General features: G+C 30.6%; 2 protein-coding genes across 2 annotated transcripts; both read left to right on the top strand.

Annotated features, from left to right (window-relative positions):
• The first annotated feature begins 289 nt into the window (after nucleotides 1-289).
• LOC101491359 (pleckstrin homology domain-containing protein 1) lies at nucleotides 290-933 on the top strand. The gene has a single exon (XM_004500187.4). It carries the CDS (start codon nucleotides 361-363, stop codon nucleotides 802-804), a length of 444 nt encoding a protein of 147 aa, XP_004500244.1. The 5' UTR covers nucleotides 290-360; the 3' UTR covers nucleotides 805-933.
• Nucleotides 934-7,470: 6,537 nt separating this feature from the next.
• On the top strand, nucleotides 7,471-14,600 carry LOC101491678 (villin-1). The gene is made up of 23 exons (XM_004500188.4): nucleotides 7,471-7,648; nucleotides 8,188-8,294; nucleotides 8,493-8,592; nucleotides 8,698-8,766; nucleotides 8,923-9,156; nucleotides 9,247-9,424; nucleotides 9,526-9,652; nucleotides 9,799-9,964; nucleotides 10,146-10,296; nucleotides 10,386-10,474; nucleotides 10,568-10,723; nucleotides 10,832-10,900; nucleotides 11,105-11,173; nucleotides 11,273-11,410; nucleotides 11,588-11,716; nucleotides 11,799-11,946; nucleotides 12,082-12,092; nucleotides 12,247-12,387; nucleotides 12,578-12,703; nucleotides 13,019-13,081; nucleotides 13,224-13,440; nucleotides 13,579-13,748; nucleotides 14,280-14,600. Exons 2-23 carry the CDS (start codon nucleotides 8,239-8,241, stop codon nucleotides 14,391-14,393), a joined length of 2,721 nt encoding a protein of 906 aa, XP_004500245.1. The 5' UTR covers nucleotides 7,471-7,648; nucleotides 8,188-8,238; the 3' UTR covers nucleotides 14,394-14,600.
• Nucleotides 14,601-14,863: the final 263 nt, after the last annotated feature.

Here is a 14,863-nt window from a genome sequence, read left to right on the forward strand (position 1 = left end):
GATCAAATATGAACTAAAAATTAAAAATTAAATATTGAATTGTTAATCTAAGAATATTTCAAGGTATTAACAACATCACGACTTAACTAAAAATCGATAGCAAAAATATTTGAAAGATTATTTTTCCTTTAAAAATTTTATAAATTAAAAAGCAAATTTAATGTATTTACTAAGACGAAAAACTTACTTAATCATTCATACTTTTATAGAGCTAAAAGCTATTATTTTATTTGACCGCATAATTTTTTTTTGTAAGGAATTTTAATTTTATTTAAAAAAATAACTAAATGCTGATTTACTCGCAATTATCAGTTGTCACTCACAAGCATTTCCCCCTTTTAGAGAGAGAAAGAGAAAGAAATGGAGAATCTATGGCGAGCAGCAACAGGTCAAGAACCAAACCCAGAAGACTACACCGGAATCCAATTCTGGTCAAATCCAGAACGCACCGGCTGGTTAACTAAACAAGGCGACTACATCAAAACCTGGCGCCGTCGCTATTTTGTTCTCAAACAAGGCAAACTCTTCTGGTTCAAAACCCCTTCCGCCGCTTCATCATCTTCCTCTGTCCCACGTGGCGTCATCTCCGTTTCCACTTGTTTAACCGTTAAGGGAGCTGAGGATGTTCTTCATAAAGCATCTGCTTTTGAACTCTCTACGCCTCATTCCACTATGTTCTTTATTGCTGATAATGATAAAGATAAAGAGGATTGGATTAATTCAATTGGTCGTGCTATTGTTCTTAATTCTCGATCTCATGCTGATTCTGAGGTTATTGATTATGGTCAATCTAACGCTACTTGATCATAACTTTTTGTACCTCTTTGTATACTATTGATCTTTGTCTTAATAATTGATAACCCCAAGTTGTAAAAGTGTTCTTATGCATTTTCATTTTTATTATTATCAATAAAGTTTTTTTCTTTTTGTTAACTGTGTATATAGGCTTTTGGATACTTGGTTGATCTGATTGAATTTGTGGTGGGAGTGAGTGATGATCTATTCTAGTAGTGTAAAATTTACAAGTAAAGTAACCTTTTGTGGTAACTAAGTGTATGTTTGGATTAAAGTTGAGTTTATCGAAAACACTGTAACACTGTAATTTTGTTGTAGATTCAAAGTCTTTTGCTAAAATCGCGGTGGCATAGTGTGATTGTGCCAAATTCACTTACACACGAAGTGTGTGTTTGGTTTAGTGGTGAGCAACCGCCACGGTGAGTTTGGAGTTAATCCAAACATTCTCTAACTCTAAGTATGTGTTTGGTTGAGCAGTGAGCAATGGCCACTGTGAGTTTGGAGCTTCCCACCATGATTTTCAGAAACTCCAATGTGTAGTTTTTGGTTGACCGTGTTTTCCACCATAATTTTGGTGTGATTGTAGTGTTTTCCAAACAAAATTTGGGATAGCTTTGTACACTACATGGGTTTTGTGTGTGGTACCGAGTAAGTCAGGTCAGGACAATTGTTTTTCTTCTTGATTATCACTTTATAAGCTTAGAGTTGATGTTATGAGTCTTTTCAAACTGAAATCGAACACACAGTGAAGCATTTTCTATTTTTGACACTAATTGAATTGAAGCTTGAAATTTGCTTGATTAACTGCTAAGTCATGTATTTTTCTCAAATTTGTTTTATTGATTTAGTTTATTGTATAACTCATTAATGAATCTGTGAGTTAGTTTCATTAATCATATCTGGGTGAATGGTAACTTCTTTCACCTATTGTATGTAAATCTCCATTATCTTTTACCAGTCTGTTTGTTTGTTTCAGAATGTTGACAATTGCAGGATGTCAACATTCTGGACTTCGGTTTTGTGGGAAATAAGCACTCTCAGTATCCCTATTATCAGTCATAGATATTAGATAGCTTTTTTTTGCACAGGATAGATATTAGATAGTTCTGAGGACTTTTGTGGAATGAATTGAGATGGCTGCATGAGGAGTGATATGCTTTGTGCTTAAATGTTACTGTGAAATTTTTTAAACCAGATTTATGTTGTGGAGGAATCCTTGTTATAACAATTCATAATGTATTATGGTAAATAAGTTGTCTTGTCAGGTTGGCATAATGTGTTTAGTAAGCAACTAAGCATTAAGGTAACATAGAAATGTTTTCTGAACCAGCATAATTATTTGTTTTGAAAAAGCATGCCGGAAGTTTGATTTGAGGAATGCTACCAGTGTGAAAGTAATACAAAGATATGTGTATTCTATGATTGCTTTGCTTCGAGGGTATCGGTTGATGCAATTATTAGTTCTAATTAAGCTAGCATGCCTTGTTTCTTATGATACCGAATTTAGATTCTATATGCTGTTATCTGTCCCTTATGATGAAAACCTGAAATCTTGATTACACCGCTGTCCCTTATGATGAAAACCTGAAATCTTGATTACACCGTTGGGTTGAGGCATTGAGTATTGTCAGCACTATTTGGTAATTTGAACGGCAGGATTCTGTTATTTATTCCTACTGCTCAACAATATCTTTGGACTTGAATGATGGGAAATATCACTTTGTGACCGTTTTGCTCTGAATTGATATTGTTATTCTATTTCATATTTTCATGTTTATACAATCCATTAATGTTTGAAATAGACTTGGTGTCTCTTTCGGTGACTGTCCATATATCAGTCAAGTACAACAATGTATGAATCACACTATAAAGGTGACTGTCCATATATCAGTCAAGTACACATAATCTATTTTTGACTCTTACTCACACTATCTCATGCTAACTTAATCGTCGGAGTATTTATGGATGCTACCACCACTGCCACTAGAGACGAAGTACTACCTCTTAGTTTGGTGCTTCTCAAATCAGTAATTTTTAACTTGATGAAGTATATGTAATTTTCATATTCATGACATATCTAAGCTGTGAATAGTTTATGTAATTTTCCTATTCATAATTTACCTTGATTTGTGAATAGTTTATGTTAGTTTGGTTTGTTTTTTTAAAAAAAAGATAGATAGATAGGAGGGAATATGTACGTGGGACAGAGATGAAGCACAAGAAGCAAGAAAGGTGAAAAGAGAATGAAGGCAATTTGTTGAAGTTAGTGAATGTTTGGATTGAGGGCTGAGTTTGAAGAAATTTTACAGTCACACTGTGATTTTGCTAAATTTAAAAATATAATTTTTGTCAAAATTACAGTGATTTACAACTTTTCATTATATGATTGGTGGCCATTGGTGCATGCCTTCAGTGGTGGGTGCGGTTGGAGTCTTACTAATTGCCAACTTTTTTTTAATTGTCACAGAATCCTATATCTGATCGAGTTGAGCCTGATTCGGAATAGTTGGTCAATTTCATGTACTACTAATTATTACTTGCATTTTATTCCGGCCATAATCATTACTTGTTGCATCTTGTTCTGTGTATAAAATTATAAATATAATAGTTTTTACAAATTAAAACACCTAGAATGTGACTCGCATATTATCTGGGTGATGATGTATTTTTATGTGTACTATAAATTTTGTATTATGATTATATAATCATTTTTTATTATAAAATAGATAAAATGAAAATATAAAAATTTAGTATAACTAATGATATAATTAATTGTTAACATCAAATTTTAGAAGAAAATTAAAGTTTTAAATATGGCAATGTGAAAATCACTTTTTTTTTTCTTCCCTAAACACCATTTGTTAACAGTTTGTTTGTATCATTGTTATTCTTTAAACTTTTCTATAGTACGTTAGAAAAATTAATATCCACGTCTTGAACTCAATTTTGACCAACACTCTAATTTAGAATTTATCAAGTTTACGACAACATATGTTTTTAAATACAAGTTAAATGACAATATGACCAAAATCATAATTAGTGATTTAATTAAATGTTTGATTATTCTCAAAACACTAATTTTGGGATTTTGTCTTATGATAACAAAATGTTGCCGAATAAAGGAGAAAGTTGTTGATTAAAATTATGATGTTCTTGCTATCATAAAAAAAGAGAAGAGAAATAATCATAAAGAAATAAATTAGAGAGAGAGAAAAAAACAATCACTTTGGACACTTAACAATGTTTGGAGTTGGAATGAAGTGTCTCAAATTTTGGAGCAAAAAATCATACTTTTCTCTTCTAGGGTTTTTAAATTTTTTTTTCTCTTAATTGATGAACACTTCTATTATTTGTTTTATTTTCTATATGTCAATAAGTAACTAAACTCTCTTCTACGGCGTGTCTTTAGTGAATCTTGTAATTAAAATATTTTTTACTATGTCTTAGTTTTAATTTAGATTTTTGTTGTTTATCTCAATTAAATTATTCTATTATTTTATTTACATGTTTGGGATGACCAATATTTGCATGCCTTAATCAATCAATTGACTAGTGACCAACTACCATTAATTGGTAGATTTATACAATAATTGAGATTATGATTCATGTATGATGAAACATAAATACTAATCTTTCAATCAGTCAACCTCTTGGTTCTTTATGTTTTCTCTTAATTATATTTTTTGTATGATCAATCAAATAATTTATTTAGGAAAAATAATATTACATTGAATACGAATCTTTGTTAATAGTTTTAAGGAGACATTGATAATTGATAAAACAAATAAAAATTCATATAAAACTGGGATTTGAAGTATTGATATTACAAGTGAAATCATGACCATAAGTTTACTTTTCATTAATTCAAAGTTGTCTCTCTTTTTAATTCTTATGTTATTGTTACATTTTCATTATCACGAACCAACAATAATTAACTCCCTCTGTCTCATAATAATTAACACATTTACACACAAAAATATCTCAAAATGAATGACCCTTTTAATTTCAAATGCATATGTTTTCTTCTGGTTTCTCATAGATTACCTCAACTGAAAGTAATTCTATTTGAGGTGTGTTAGACACTAAATATGACTAAATATGAGTACATCTCTCAATGCTGATTCAAACTCGGTTCACCACAAAAGTCTAACCCATTCCGCTAGATCGAACATCCGTTAACCTAATACACTTTTTTTTGAATTGTATCTTTTAATTAATAATTTTTACATAATTTATAATACACAATCTCTTACTATGCATTTATGACATTAATAATATATCAACACGTAGCAAACATAATTTGACAAAAAATAATATATTTTTTTATTCATGCAATTTTTTAATATGAATAAGAATCAAAATGAGTTAATTGCGGGATACAGTAGTTTTCTTTTTGGTTTTTGAACCCATCTTGGACAAATTGATTTGAGTCATGTAGTGGTGAAAAATAAATTTACAAATTCATAATAAGATTTATTTTTAAACTACATTTCAACACTTTATAACTAAAAAATCATACGCCTTTGAAAAAAAAAAATCATATAAATTTAAATAATAGAATAAATTAAATAATAATTCTCCCATATCTTCAATTAATTTTATTTACTAAATTTAGACACACATACGAGAATAAAAATATAATAAAATTAAAGGTGAATGATTTGGATCAAATATTATATTCGAGAGTTTGAATTTTAAAACCTGTTACGCCAATAAACCATATGGTGATGGGATCAGGTTGGAGTCCCAGAATGCTCCTTTTATCAATCCCTGCTTAAAAAATTAAAATAATGCTCCTTGTTTAAATTGTGTTAGAATATAGGACCTAGTGATATGTCTTTTGTAATAAAAATGGACCACATTTATATAACTTTTATCAAATAAAAAATCATTGTAGAATTAAAAAATAAAGGACCTAATTGAAATTTTCAAAAATTATCTATCAAATTGCATATCAAATACTCCATTCGATTTTATTTTATATATAAGAAAAAATTCGAACAATTTTTTAATTATATATATAAAAAAATTACAACTTTTAAAATACATTTATTGTTAAAATTATTTGTATATCTTTGTTTAAAATATTATTTCTTTTTTAATATTATTATTGTGTCACAGTTTTCAATAAATGTATATATGTAAAATTAATAAAAAATTAAAATAATTAATTGCGTACATTATTTTAATATTTTTTGTTTTTTCCTCTTATAAATGGGATCAACAATAGTACTAAATTGAATCACAAATAACAAGACAAGAGGCTTAATTGAAACTTATAAAAGTTAATGAACTAAAATATAATTTGAAAATACCATAATTCTGATATGAGACTAAAAATGTATTTTAACAATGAAAAACAAGCATTAAAAATGTAGCATATTATGCATTGAAACAAATTAAGCGTATGTTTTGTTGTACGATCAATTATTGTATTTCTAGTTCCAAAGCAGTAAAACTGAATAAATATTTAATTACTCAAATCTATTTTTCAATTACTCAAGTTGTAGTTTTTATTTGGTTATGTAGTGACGAAAATAATTTTTTTGTTTAAAAATAAATTGAATTTATAAAATAATTTGTTTAAATATATTTACAAAAATGTGAATAATTAATTTGAGATAAAAAATAAATTAAATTTTGAACTAATTATATTTACTCAAATGTGAATAATTAAATTTACTCAAATAAATTATATTTACTCAAATGTGAATAATTAAATTTTTAAATTATAACTTCCAATTTAAATAAACATTAGAGACAAAATAAATTTATCTAAATATATTTAAATATATCAAAATTAATTACACACTTCTAAAATCAAATTTCAAAAGTGAAACCAATTAACATTTGACCAATTATTAGGATGGAAATGCTATCTTGCAAGTTGTGCATTACTGCACTAAGAAATGTAATTAGTAATTTTCCATTTTGCACCTATAGAAAATCTAGACTTTTCCAAAGATAAAACTCGCATGATTTATTTCCTTAAATTCATCAAAACACAGATCTTGTCCTAGATATGTTAAATAAACAAAAAAATAAAATACTTGATGCACCATCCATAAAATAGACCTTGACCACTAGAATACTATTCTGGAGTTTGAAATATTTTTTTCCCTTCTTTAAATCTAATAATATATGTCATGGCACACATTTTTTCATCTCTAGGAAACTTGCACAAAGATTCTCAACAATAATCACCTTGACTATTTTATTTAAATCAATAGTAGAAATTATTTAAAAGTTGACTAAATTAATTTTGAATTTTCAAATCTCAAATTAAAGTTCAAGATTATTTACATACAGTACATAAACTCTATGTTTCTCTTACATTAACCTATAGATAGATTTATATACTTCATTAGTTTCACAGTAAATATAATTTTAACAAGAAAATTTTATATCAAAACCGTTTGAAAGTTGAAAATCACATGAACAAGAAAATCTGTGTGACTATGCTTTATTCTTCTTCTGCTAGCTCTCACTACTGACAGCACAATTCCATTTCATCATCTTTTTTTCTTTTCTTTTCATCAAACACACTGTGGAAAACTGAACCAACTAAAAAGCAACTTTTGTGGGACCCAATACAAGTTGGACGGTAAAGATAAACATGTTTTTTCTTTCTTTCTTTTCTTCAAGTCCTTTTCTCTACCAAACGCTGTTATCATTATTCTAAATCGTATTTAACATTTCACCATCTAATATAAATGCTCCAAAGTAGAGAGTATTGCTTTTCTATGTGGCAAATTGTAATGTGAAATGAATATCCATGTTTTGTTCTTTCTCTGTTTCTTCAACCATCACTCTCACTTGTTTGTTTTTTGAATCCTTTCTCTAGAACTCTAAGGTATGATCTTCCATCTGGTCAACTATGTTATTATATCCTTTGACTTTTTTTTCATGTATCAGTGTCATGTTTTTAGATTCTGAGTTTTGCTTCCAAATTTCAGATCACCTTTTTTTTTTCTTTCCTTGATTTTAGTGGCTTCAATATATGGACTTTGATTCTAAGAAGTTTTTTTTTTTTCTACTTGTTTGGTTTCACTTTTTGATTTTGGCTCCAGAATTGATTCTAACTAATAGGATATAATTTGGAGCTTTTGGCTTTACAATTGATTTGTACTCTCGAATTTATTATTCAACTCACTTTTATGTTAACGTATCCAAACATAAATTACTTTACATTCAACTCAATTCAACTAGAATCAATTCATTCAAAATCAATTTTTGTCACTGCAGAAACAAGTACACATGTAGGCTGTATTAGATACCAATTTCAGTTAGCTTGAGTTTTTGTGTTGATTTTAGATTGAGATTTTATTCCAAAAACTCCAATTAGTTACATTTGGGTTAGGTTTTGAGGACTAACTTAATCCTATACTGCAGATTAATCTAGTGTTTGCTTTACTTTGGTGAGGTATTAGAGCCATAAAGGCAATGCCAATTATCAATAAAGAGGTGGATTTCGCGTTCCAAACCGCAGGATCACAACCGTATCCTTTGCTCATTGTAATCCATTTGACGAATGTCTTATCGGTTATAGAGACAGAAATCAAAAGACTAAAATAAAATAAGATGTCTCCTAGTTCTTGCAAATTTCTGATGCAGCATCAGCAATGAATTTTATTTTAATTGAAATATATCATATTTATCAGTTCAAGTTTTCTGTTTACTTAGCTTTATATTCTCAGTGGATTAGAAGTTTGGTGTATTGAAAACCAACTATTGGTGGAAGTGACAAAGTCAAATATTGGAAAATTCTATACTGGAAGTGCATACGTAGTTCTGAATGTAAGATATTGCTCACTTTATTTCAAAAGATAATAATCATGATCATGATCTAAATTGTTTTGAAATGTAATTGATCTTGCGCATTTTACATGTTTGTGGAAACAGGCAGTATTTCCCAAAAATGGACCTCCTCATTATGACATTCATTATTGGCTAGGAAATGACTCAAAGAAGGTTTGTATCATTTCTTGTTTTTGCTATCTTGCTCACGATTGTAACTGTATATCAATGTTAATTAATTCCCACACGAAAAGTTTTTCGGCCTTTATATGCCCTGCAGCGATTAGGCAGCATGGTCTTCATTTTTCACCAGCATTTATGTATTTGCAGGTGGATTCAAGCTTGGCATCGGACAAGGCACTTGAGTTGGATGTGGCGTTAGGATCATGCAGCGTTCAATATAGGGAAGTTCAAGGCCAAGAATCACAGAAGTTTCTATCATACTTCAAGCCTTGTTTAATACCTATTGAAGGAGTGTTTACTTCAAAGCAAGGGAATTTGAATGGTGAATACCGAGTTAGCCTTTACACATGTAAGGGAGACTATGTTGTCCATGTGAAAGAGGTGATCCGTCTTTATGCTTATCTACGCTTTGTCAACGTGTATAGAAAGTTGATAAGTATAGCCTTTCTGATGTTCATATATTTTCATTAGGTTCCTTTTCTGAGGTCATCGTTAAATCATGAAAATGTATTCATACTTGACACTGCACCAAAAATCTTCCTCTTCAGCGGTTGCAACTCTACCATTCAAGAAAGAGCCAAAGGTTTGGAGGTTGTTCAATATATTAAGGAGAATAAGCATGGTGGAAAATGCGAGGTGGCCACAATAGGTTGGAATATATGCTACTTTTTTCTCCCTTCCTTCATTATCACTTATATCTTTTGTTCTAAGGGAAAAATGTTGCAATTCATCATTATACAATTATTGTAGAGGACGGAAAGTTCGTTGGTGATTCTGATGTGGGAGAATTCTGGAGTTTATTCGGTGGTTATGCTCCGATTCCTCGAGAATTGCCTTCTAGTGAGGAATCTGCGCTTCCATCTATAAAGCTATTTTGGTGAGGTTCAGACATCTGTGTGCACAATACTTTCATGTATGCATCATAACATATTTGATAATCTATACTTGCTCAACTTTATTTCTCTTCAATTAATACTTCTATTTGTTATAACTAAGGAGCATTTTTTCTCTCTTCCTTGACAGGATAAATCTACAAGGAAAACTTTATCCAATTGGAAGCAATGAATTTAGCAAAGAAATGCTTGAGACAGACAAGTGTTATATGTTAGACTGTGATAATGACATTTTTGTATGGATGGGAAGGCAGACCTTATTGACTGAACGAAGAACGGCGATCAAAGCTTCAGAAGTAAGAGTTTCTTGTTTCTATATTCTTTTGTGCCAAAATTACTTTTAGTAAATAATAGTGAAGCCTACTTAGGTATTAGCAAGTATATCTGGATGAAATATAAGTTACAATAATGCATGTCGCCAAGCATTGCATTAAGGGATTTATTTACCTATGCTCACTACTATTTCCCTTTTACTAGGATTTTGTCAGAAATGAAGGCAGATCAAACAAGACTCATTTAACATTTTTATCAGAAGGATTGGAAAGTACCGTCTTTCGATCACACTTTACTAATTGGCCTAAAACAATGGAGCCTAGGCTTTACGAAGAAGGACGAGAAAAAGTTGCAGGTTTAGTACCATTCACAATTTAATTTTGTTTAATAAGTGTGCAATCATTGTGTAATCTATAGGTCATTATATATATTTTTCTACCTCAGCCATATTCAAGCATCAAGGTTATGAAGTGAAAGAGCTTCCCGATGAAGAGGATGATGAGCCATCTATAGATTACAATGGCACACTAAAAGTAACTTCTTGCTCAAAATCGCTGTTTCTTGTTGTCCTATGATCATATTTGCCTTTGCCTGTTTTAACTGTGAACTGACTACTGCAATTTTAGGTTTGGCGTGTGGATGGTGACGAATTGTCCATTCTTTCAGTTAAAGAACACACCAGACTTTACAGTGGAGATTGCTATATAGTACAGTATACATTTGCAGGAAAAGAAAGGGATGGGACACTGTTTTATGCATGGCTTGGCTGCAAATGTGTAATGGTAAGTTTTGGATAACCTCAATCTCATCTAGTTACATTAGGCTTTGTCGATGTTTCTATTGATAACTTATAACACAAGGTTCCATTTTTCTATGATTTTGTCTCCCAGGAGGATAAAACAGCTGCCATTTCCCACATCAATACTATGGTTGATTCGTCCAGGACTAATCCGGTTATGGTTAGTTATGTTCTCACTATGTTAACTCTTTCATAATACGTTATTGATTAAATGTACAATTTTTATCTCGCCAACAAGTGCTGCTAAGCGTGCATTACCTTAAACAACATTTAATTTAAGACGACGAGAGCATCTAATTATTTTCCATTTTAGTAATTATAGAAGCAACATATGTTTTTCAATTTACATTACATGTCTTTTCAGGCTCAAATTCACGAGGGCAAGGAGCCAGCTCAGTTTTTCTCAATACTGCAGAGGTTAATCATATTCAAGGTATGTACTCACCATGATCTTATTATAAGGTTTGTATGTAATAATAATACTACAAAAAGAAACATGTTCCAATGCTTAAAAATTTCTTTTTGTTGTAAGGGGGGAAACAGTTCAGGATATAAGAAGTTGATAGAAGAAAAAGGTATTGTGGATGAAAATCACAATCAAAAGCTGGTAGCACTGTTTCGAGTTCAAGGTACTAGTCCGGATAATATGCAGGCCATCCAAGTTGATCAAGTACGGTTCGATGATTCTTACATTTTTATTTATGGTGGAGCCCTTTTTATCTTCTTTATATATTATCTCTAATTGCAAAAGAAATGGATCCTATTTTTATTTATTTTTAATGTAAATTTATGTTTTATTTGTAAGCTTTTATTGACTATTGATTATCATGTATTAAAATTGTGATAGGTTTCAAGCTCCTTAAATTCATCCTATTGTTATATTCTGCAAACTGAAGCAGCTATGTATATTTGGATTGGGAGCCTATCTTCAGCAAGAGACCATAATCTTCTTGATAGAATGGTGGAACTGCTTAATGTATGTCATTGCACTAGAGACTATTTGTATTTTCTTTTGAATCAGAGTTGCTGTTCTAACAATTTGTTGATGCGAATTGCAGCCAACATTGCTACCTGTATCTGTGAGGGAAGGAAATGAACCTGATATTTTCTGGGATGTTCTTGGCGGAAAGGCTGAATACCAAAAGGAGAAAGAGATTCAAGGATTCATAGATGATCCACATTTGTTTGCTTTAAAAATAACCAAAGGTAAAAAATCAAACTTTTGAAAAAAATAATCTAAATCTCACTTGGTTTAGAATTATCGTCGGGTGAAATGACAGGAAAAACATGTCTAATTGATGGTTCTGTTTCTCACGCAAATTTATTGGAACTTCAAATCAGGAGACTTCAAGGTATATTACTATTAGCATTGAGACCATTTATTTTTTGTTTCGAAAAATTATGTGAACTTTGCATTTATGCCTTCTTTGTTAAGAAAAAGTTCCAATGAATATGTATTTTATTTGAATGTGATTAATTCAATGTGGATTTAATGTAATGTTTCAGGTGAAAGAGATATACAATTATACACAGGATGACTTAATTACTGAAGATGTTTTATTGCTTGATTGCCAAAGAGAGATTTATATTTGGGTAGGCTTACATTCGGTCGTCAAATCGAAACAAGAAGCTCTCAACCTCGGTTTGGTAAGTTGTCTGCTTTTCACCTTTGTTGATCTCACAAACTGCCACACCAAGTTGTTATCACTAACTGTTTGATAGCTCCATCTTCATAACTAATTTTTTTATGCATAAAATGGGGTCAAAATATGCAAGTACCTTCTAGTGTGGATTCACTTTTTGCTACTTTCTTAACATGGAAATTTGTCATGAGCAGAAATTTTTGGAAATGGATGTCCTTGTTGAAGGCCTATCCTTGGAAGTCCCTATTTATGTTGTAATGGAAGGTTACGAGCCACCGTTTTTCACTCGTTTCTTTTCATGGGATCACTCAAAAACAAATGTAAGTCTTCTCCCTTCCAAGTTATAAATACTGATGAGTAATTACTATTAAGAAATGTGATTAGTAGTTAGTTAGTAGTTTGTGAATGCCTATAATTAAGAAAATTAATTTACCGATTTTAATAAAGATAATTAAGTTACAGATTTACTCATGATTTGAGAGGGAAATCCTTGCTTTATATGCTAATAAACTTTTATAGATAAATATTTCTAATAATTACCATACCATTTTTTGACTTTAATAATATTCAGTGTAGTTGTCATTTTACTTTTTAACTATATGTGTTAAATTTAACGGTATTGTTGCATGTTTCAGATTATTGGTAATTCATTTGAGAGAAAACTTGCAATTCTGCAAGGAAAAGCAAAGGTTCTAGAAGTAAGTGTCTGCAATGGAAGTAGTGTTATTTTATTGTGTCCCCGCGATTTTGGTCTTATTATAAGAATTTAACATAATAATATTTCCTGTTTCAGTAAGGTTTTTATTTTTGTACCTTTGTTTTTCCTCATCTGTTTTTCAGGGACATAATAGAATCACATTGAAATCAAACTCCAGGGACTCTACCCCTAATGGTTACAGAAGCAGTTCTATTGACTCCAACAGCCGTCGAAGAAGTAGTTCACCTCTACCTAGAAGTGCAGGCTCATACCATAGGCAATCAGGCAATCTGTTTCTTTCAAGCCCTACTCCGGTCGCCAAGAAGTTCTTTGAAGGATCTCCTGTCAATAACAGTTCTGGTAACAACAACTTTTTTCCTCAAATTATGATGTGAAACATATCAAGTTAGAGAGCTACATAATTGGTGTGTTAATGTGTTGCTCTTTCTTACTATGTTCTTTAATCCTTATTATCTCTCTTTACCATTTTTTTTACAGAACAAACTATGCAACTGTCAACTGATTCTCCAGCAACAGAACTGAGCTCCTCAAATGAGACTAAGAAGGATGGAAATGTGGATGGTGAGAATTTATTGATATACCCTTATGAGCGCCTTCGAGTGGTTTCTCCGAATCCAGTAACTGGCATCAATTTAACCAAAAGAGAGGTACATCCTGAACTGAAGAAATCTAGCAGTCAGTTTTCTCACATTTACTCAACCTGTTCTTGTTTCCATCTTGCTTTTCCTTTTGGTTAGATTGTGTGTGAGAACTTATGGAAACACTGATATATTCATAACTTGTTTTCCGCTTACTTTCGTAAGCTCTCCAATATATAACTTTTGAAAACAGTTTATACCTTTATATCAAAATAGTTTAACTTTAGAAATAGCTTATATATAACTCTCCAATATATAACTTTTAAAAACAGTTTATACCTTTATATCAAAACAGTTTAATTTTAGAAATAGCTTATATATAAGCACTTATATACTATAAGTTTTTAATTAAGTTGATATCCAAACATTTGTTGGGTTTGAAGTCTTATAATCTCCGATTTTCTTATTATTCACCTTACTAGAAGCAGGAGTGATCCATATGAAATAAGCATTCATTGAATCACTTTGCACATGCTAGATATTCACAATTTTTTACTCTAAAAGTCTTAACTGTTACTTGCAATATTTTGATGAAACTAGGCATATTTATCTTATGAAGAGTTCCACGAAAAATTTGGAATGGCAAAACCTGCCTTCTACAAACTCCCTAGATGGAAACAAAACAAGCTGAAGATGTCACTGGATCTATTTTAGAGGATGGAGGACAAATTTTCCTGTGTTTTAATTGTGGCACTATACTGCAACACTATATTATAGCATGATACAATTTTAGCTCGTGAGTGTATTATGCATGTGTGAATAGCTCACTACATATTTATTCTTTAATTTTGTTTCATTATGTACTATTGTGATGATGCCTTTTGCGGCATGCGTGTTCAAACTTGTTCTGTTTTTCCCTTACGGGTCCATTTGCCGCGGAAGATAGAACCGATATATGATATGATAATAATAAAATAATGACATAATAAACATTATTTTATCATCTGTTTGATGTACATGTTAGAACAAACTTGATAACACTTTTTTAATGGGTTGGTTTATGTCCACCAATTTTTGTTTTTTAATAAATTTTTAACTTACATAAATAAATAAAATATATATCATTTAAATAACGAATTGTCATTGTAAAACATTTATATACTTTTTTTTTCAAATTAACTTAC

This window comes from Cicer arietinum, chromosome 5 (assembly GCF_000331145.2).
Source record: "Cicer arietinum cultivar CDC Frontier isolate Library 1 chromosome 5, Cicar.CDCFrontier_v2.0, whole genome shotgun sequence".
NCBI classification, from domain to species: Eukaryota; Viridiplantae; Streptophyta; class Magnoliopsida; order Fabales; family Fabaceae; genus Cicer; species Cicer arietinum.

Coding starts and splice junctions, on each gene's coding strand:
- LOC101491359 (XM_004500187.4), top strand. CDS start 361: ATGGAGAATCTATGGCGAGCAGCAACAGGTCAAGAACCAAACCCAGAA.
- LOC101491678 (XM_004500188.4), top strand. CDS start 8,239: ATGCCAATTATCAATAAAGAGGTGGATTTCGCGTTCCAAACCGCAGGA. Junction 9,965..10,145: donor CGGCGATCAAAGCTTCAGAA/GTAAGAGTTTCT, acceptor CCCTTTTACTAG/GATTTTGTCAGAAATGAAGG. Junction 13,082..13,223: donor GAAAAGCAAAGGTTCTAGAA/GTAAGTGTCTGC, acceptor TCTGTTTTTCAG/GGACATAATAGAATCACATT.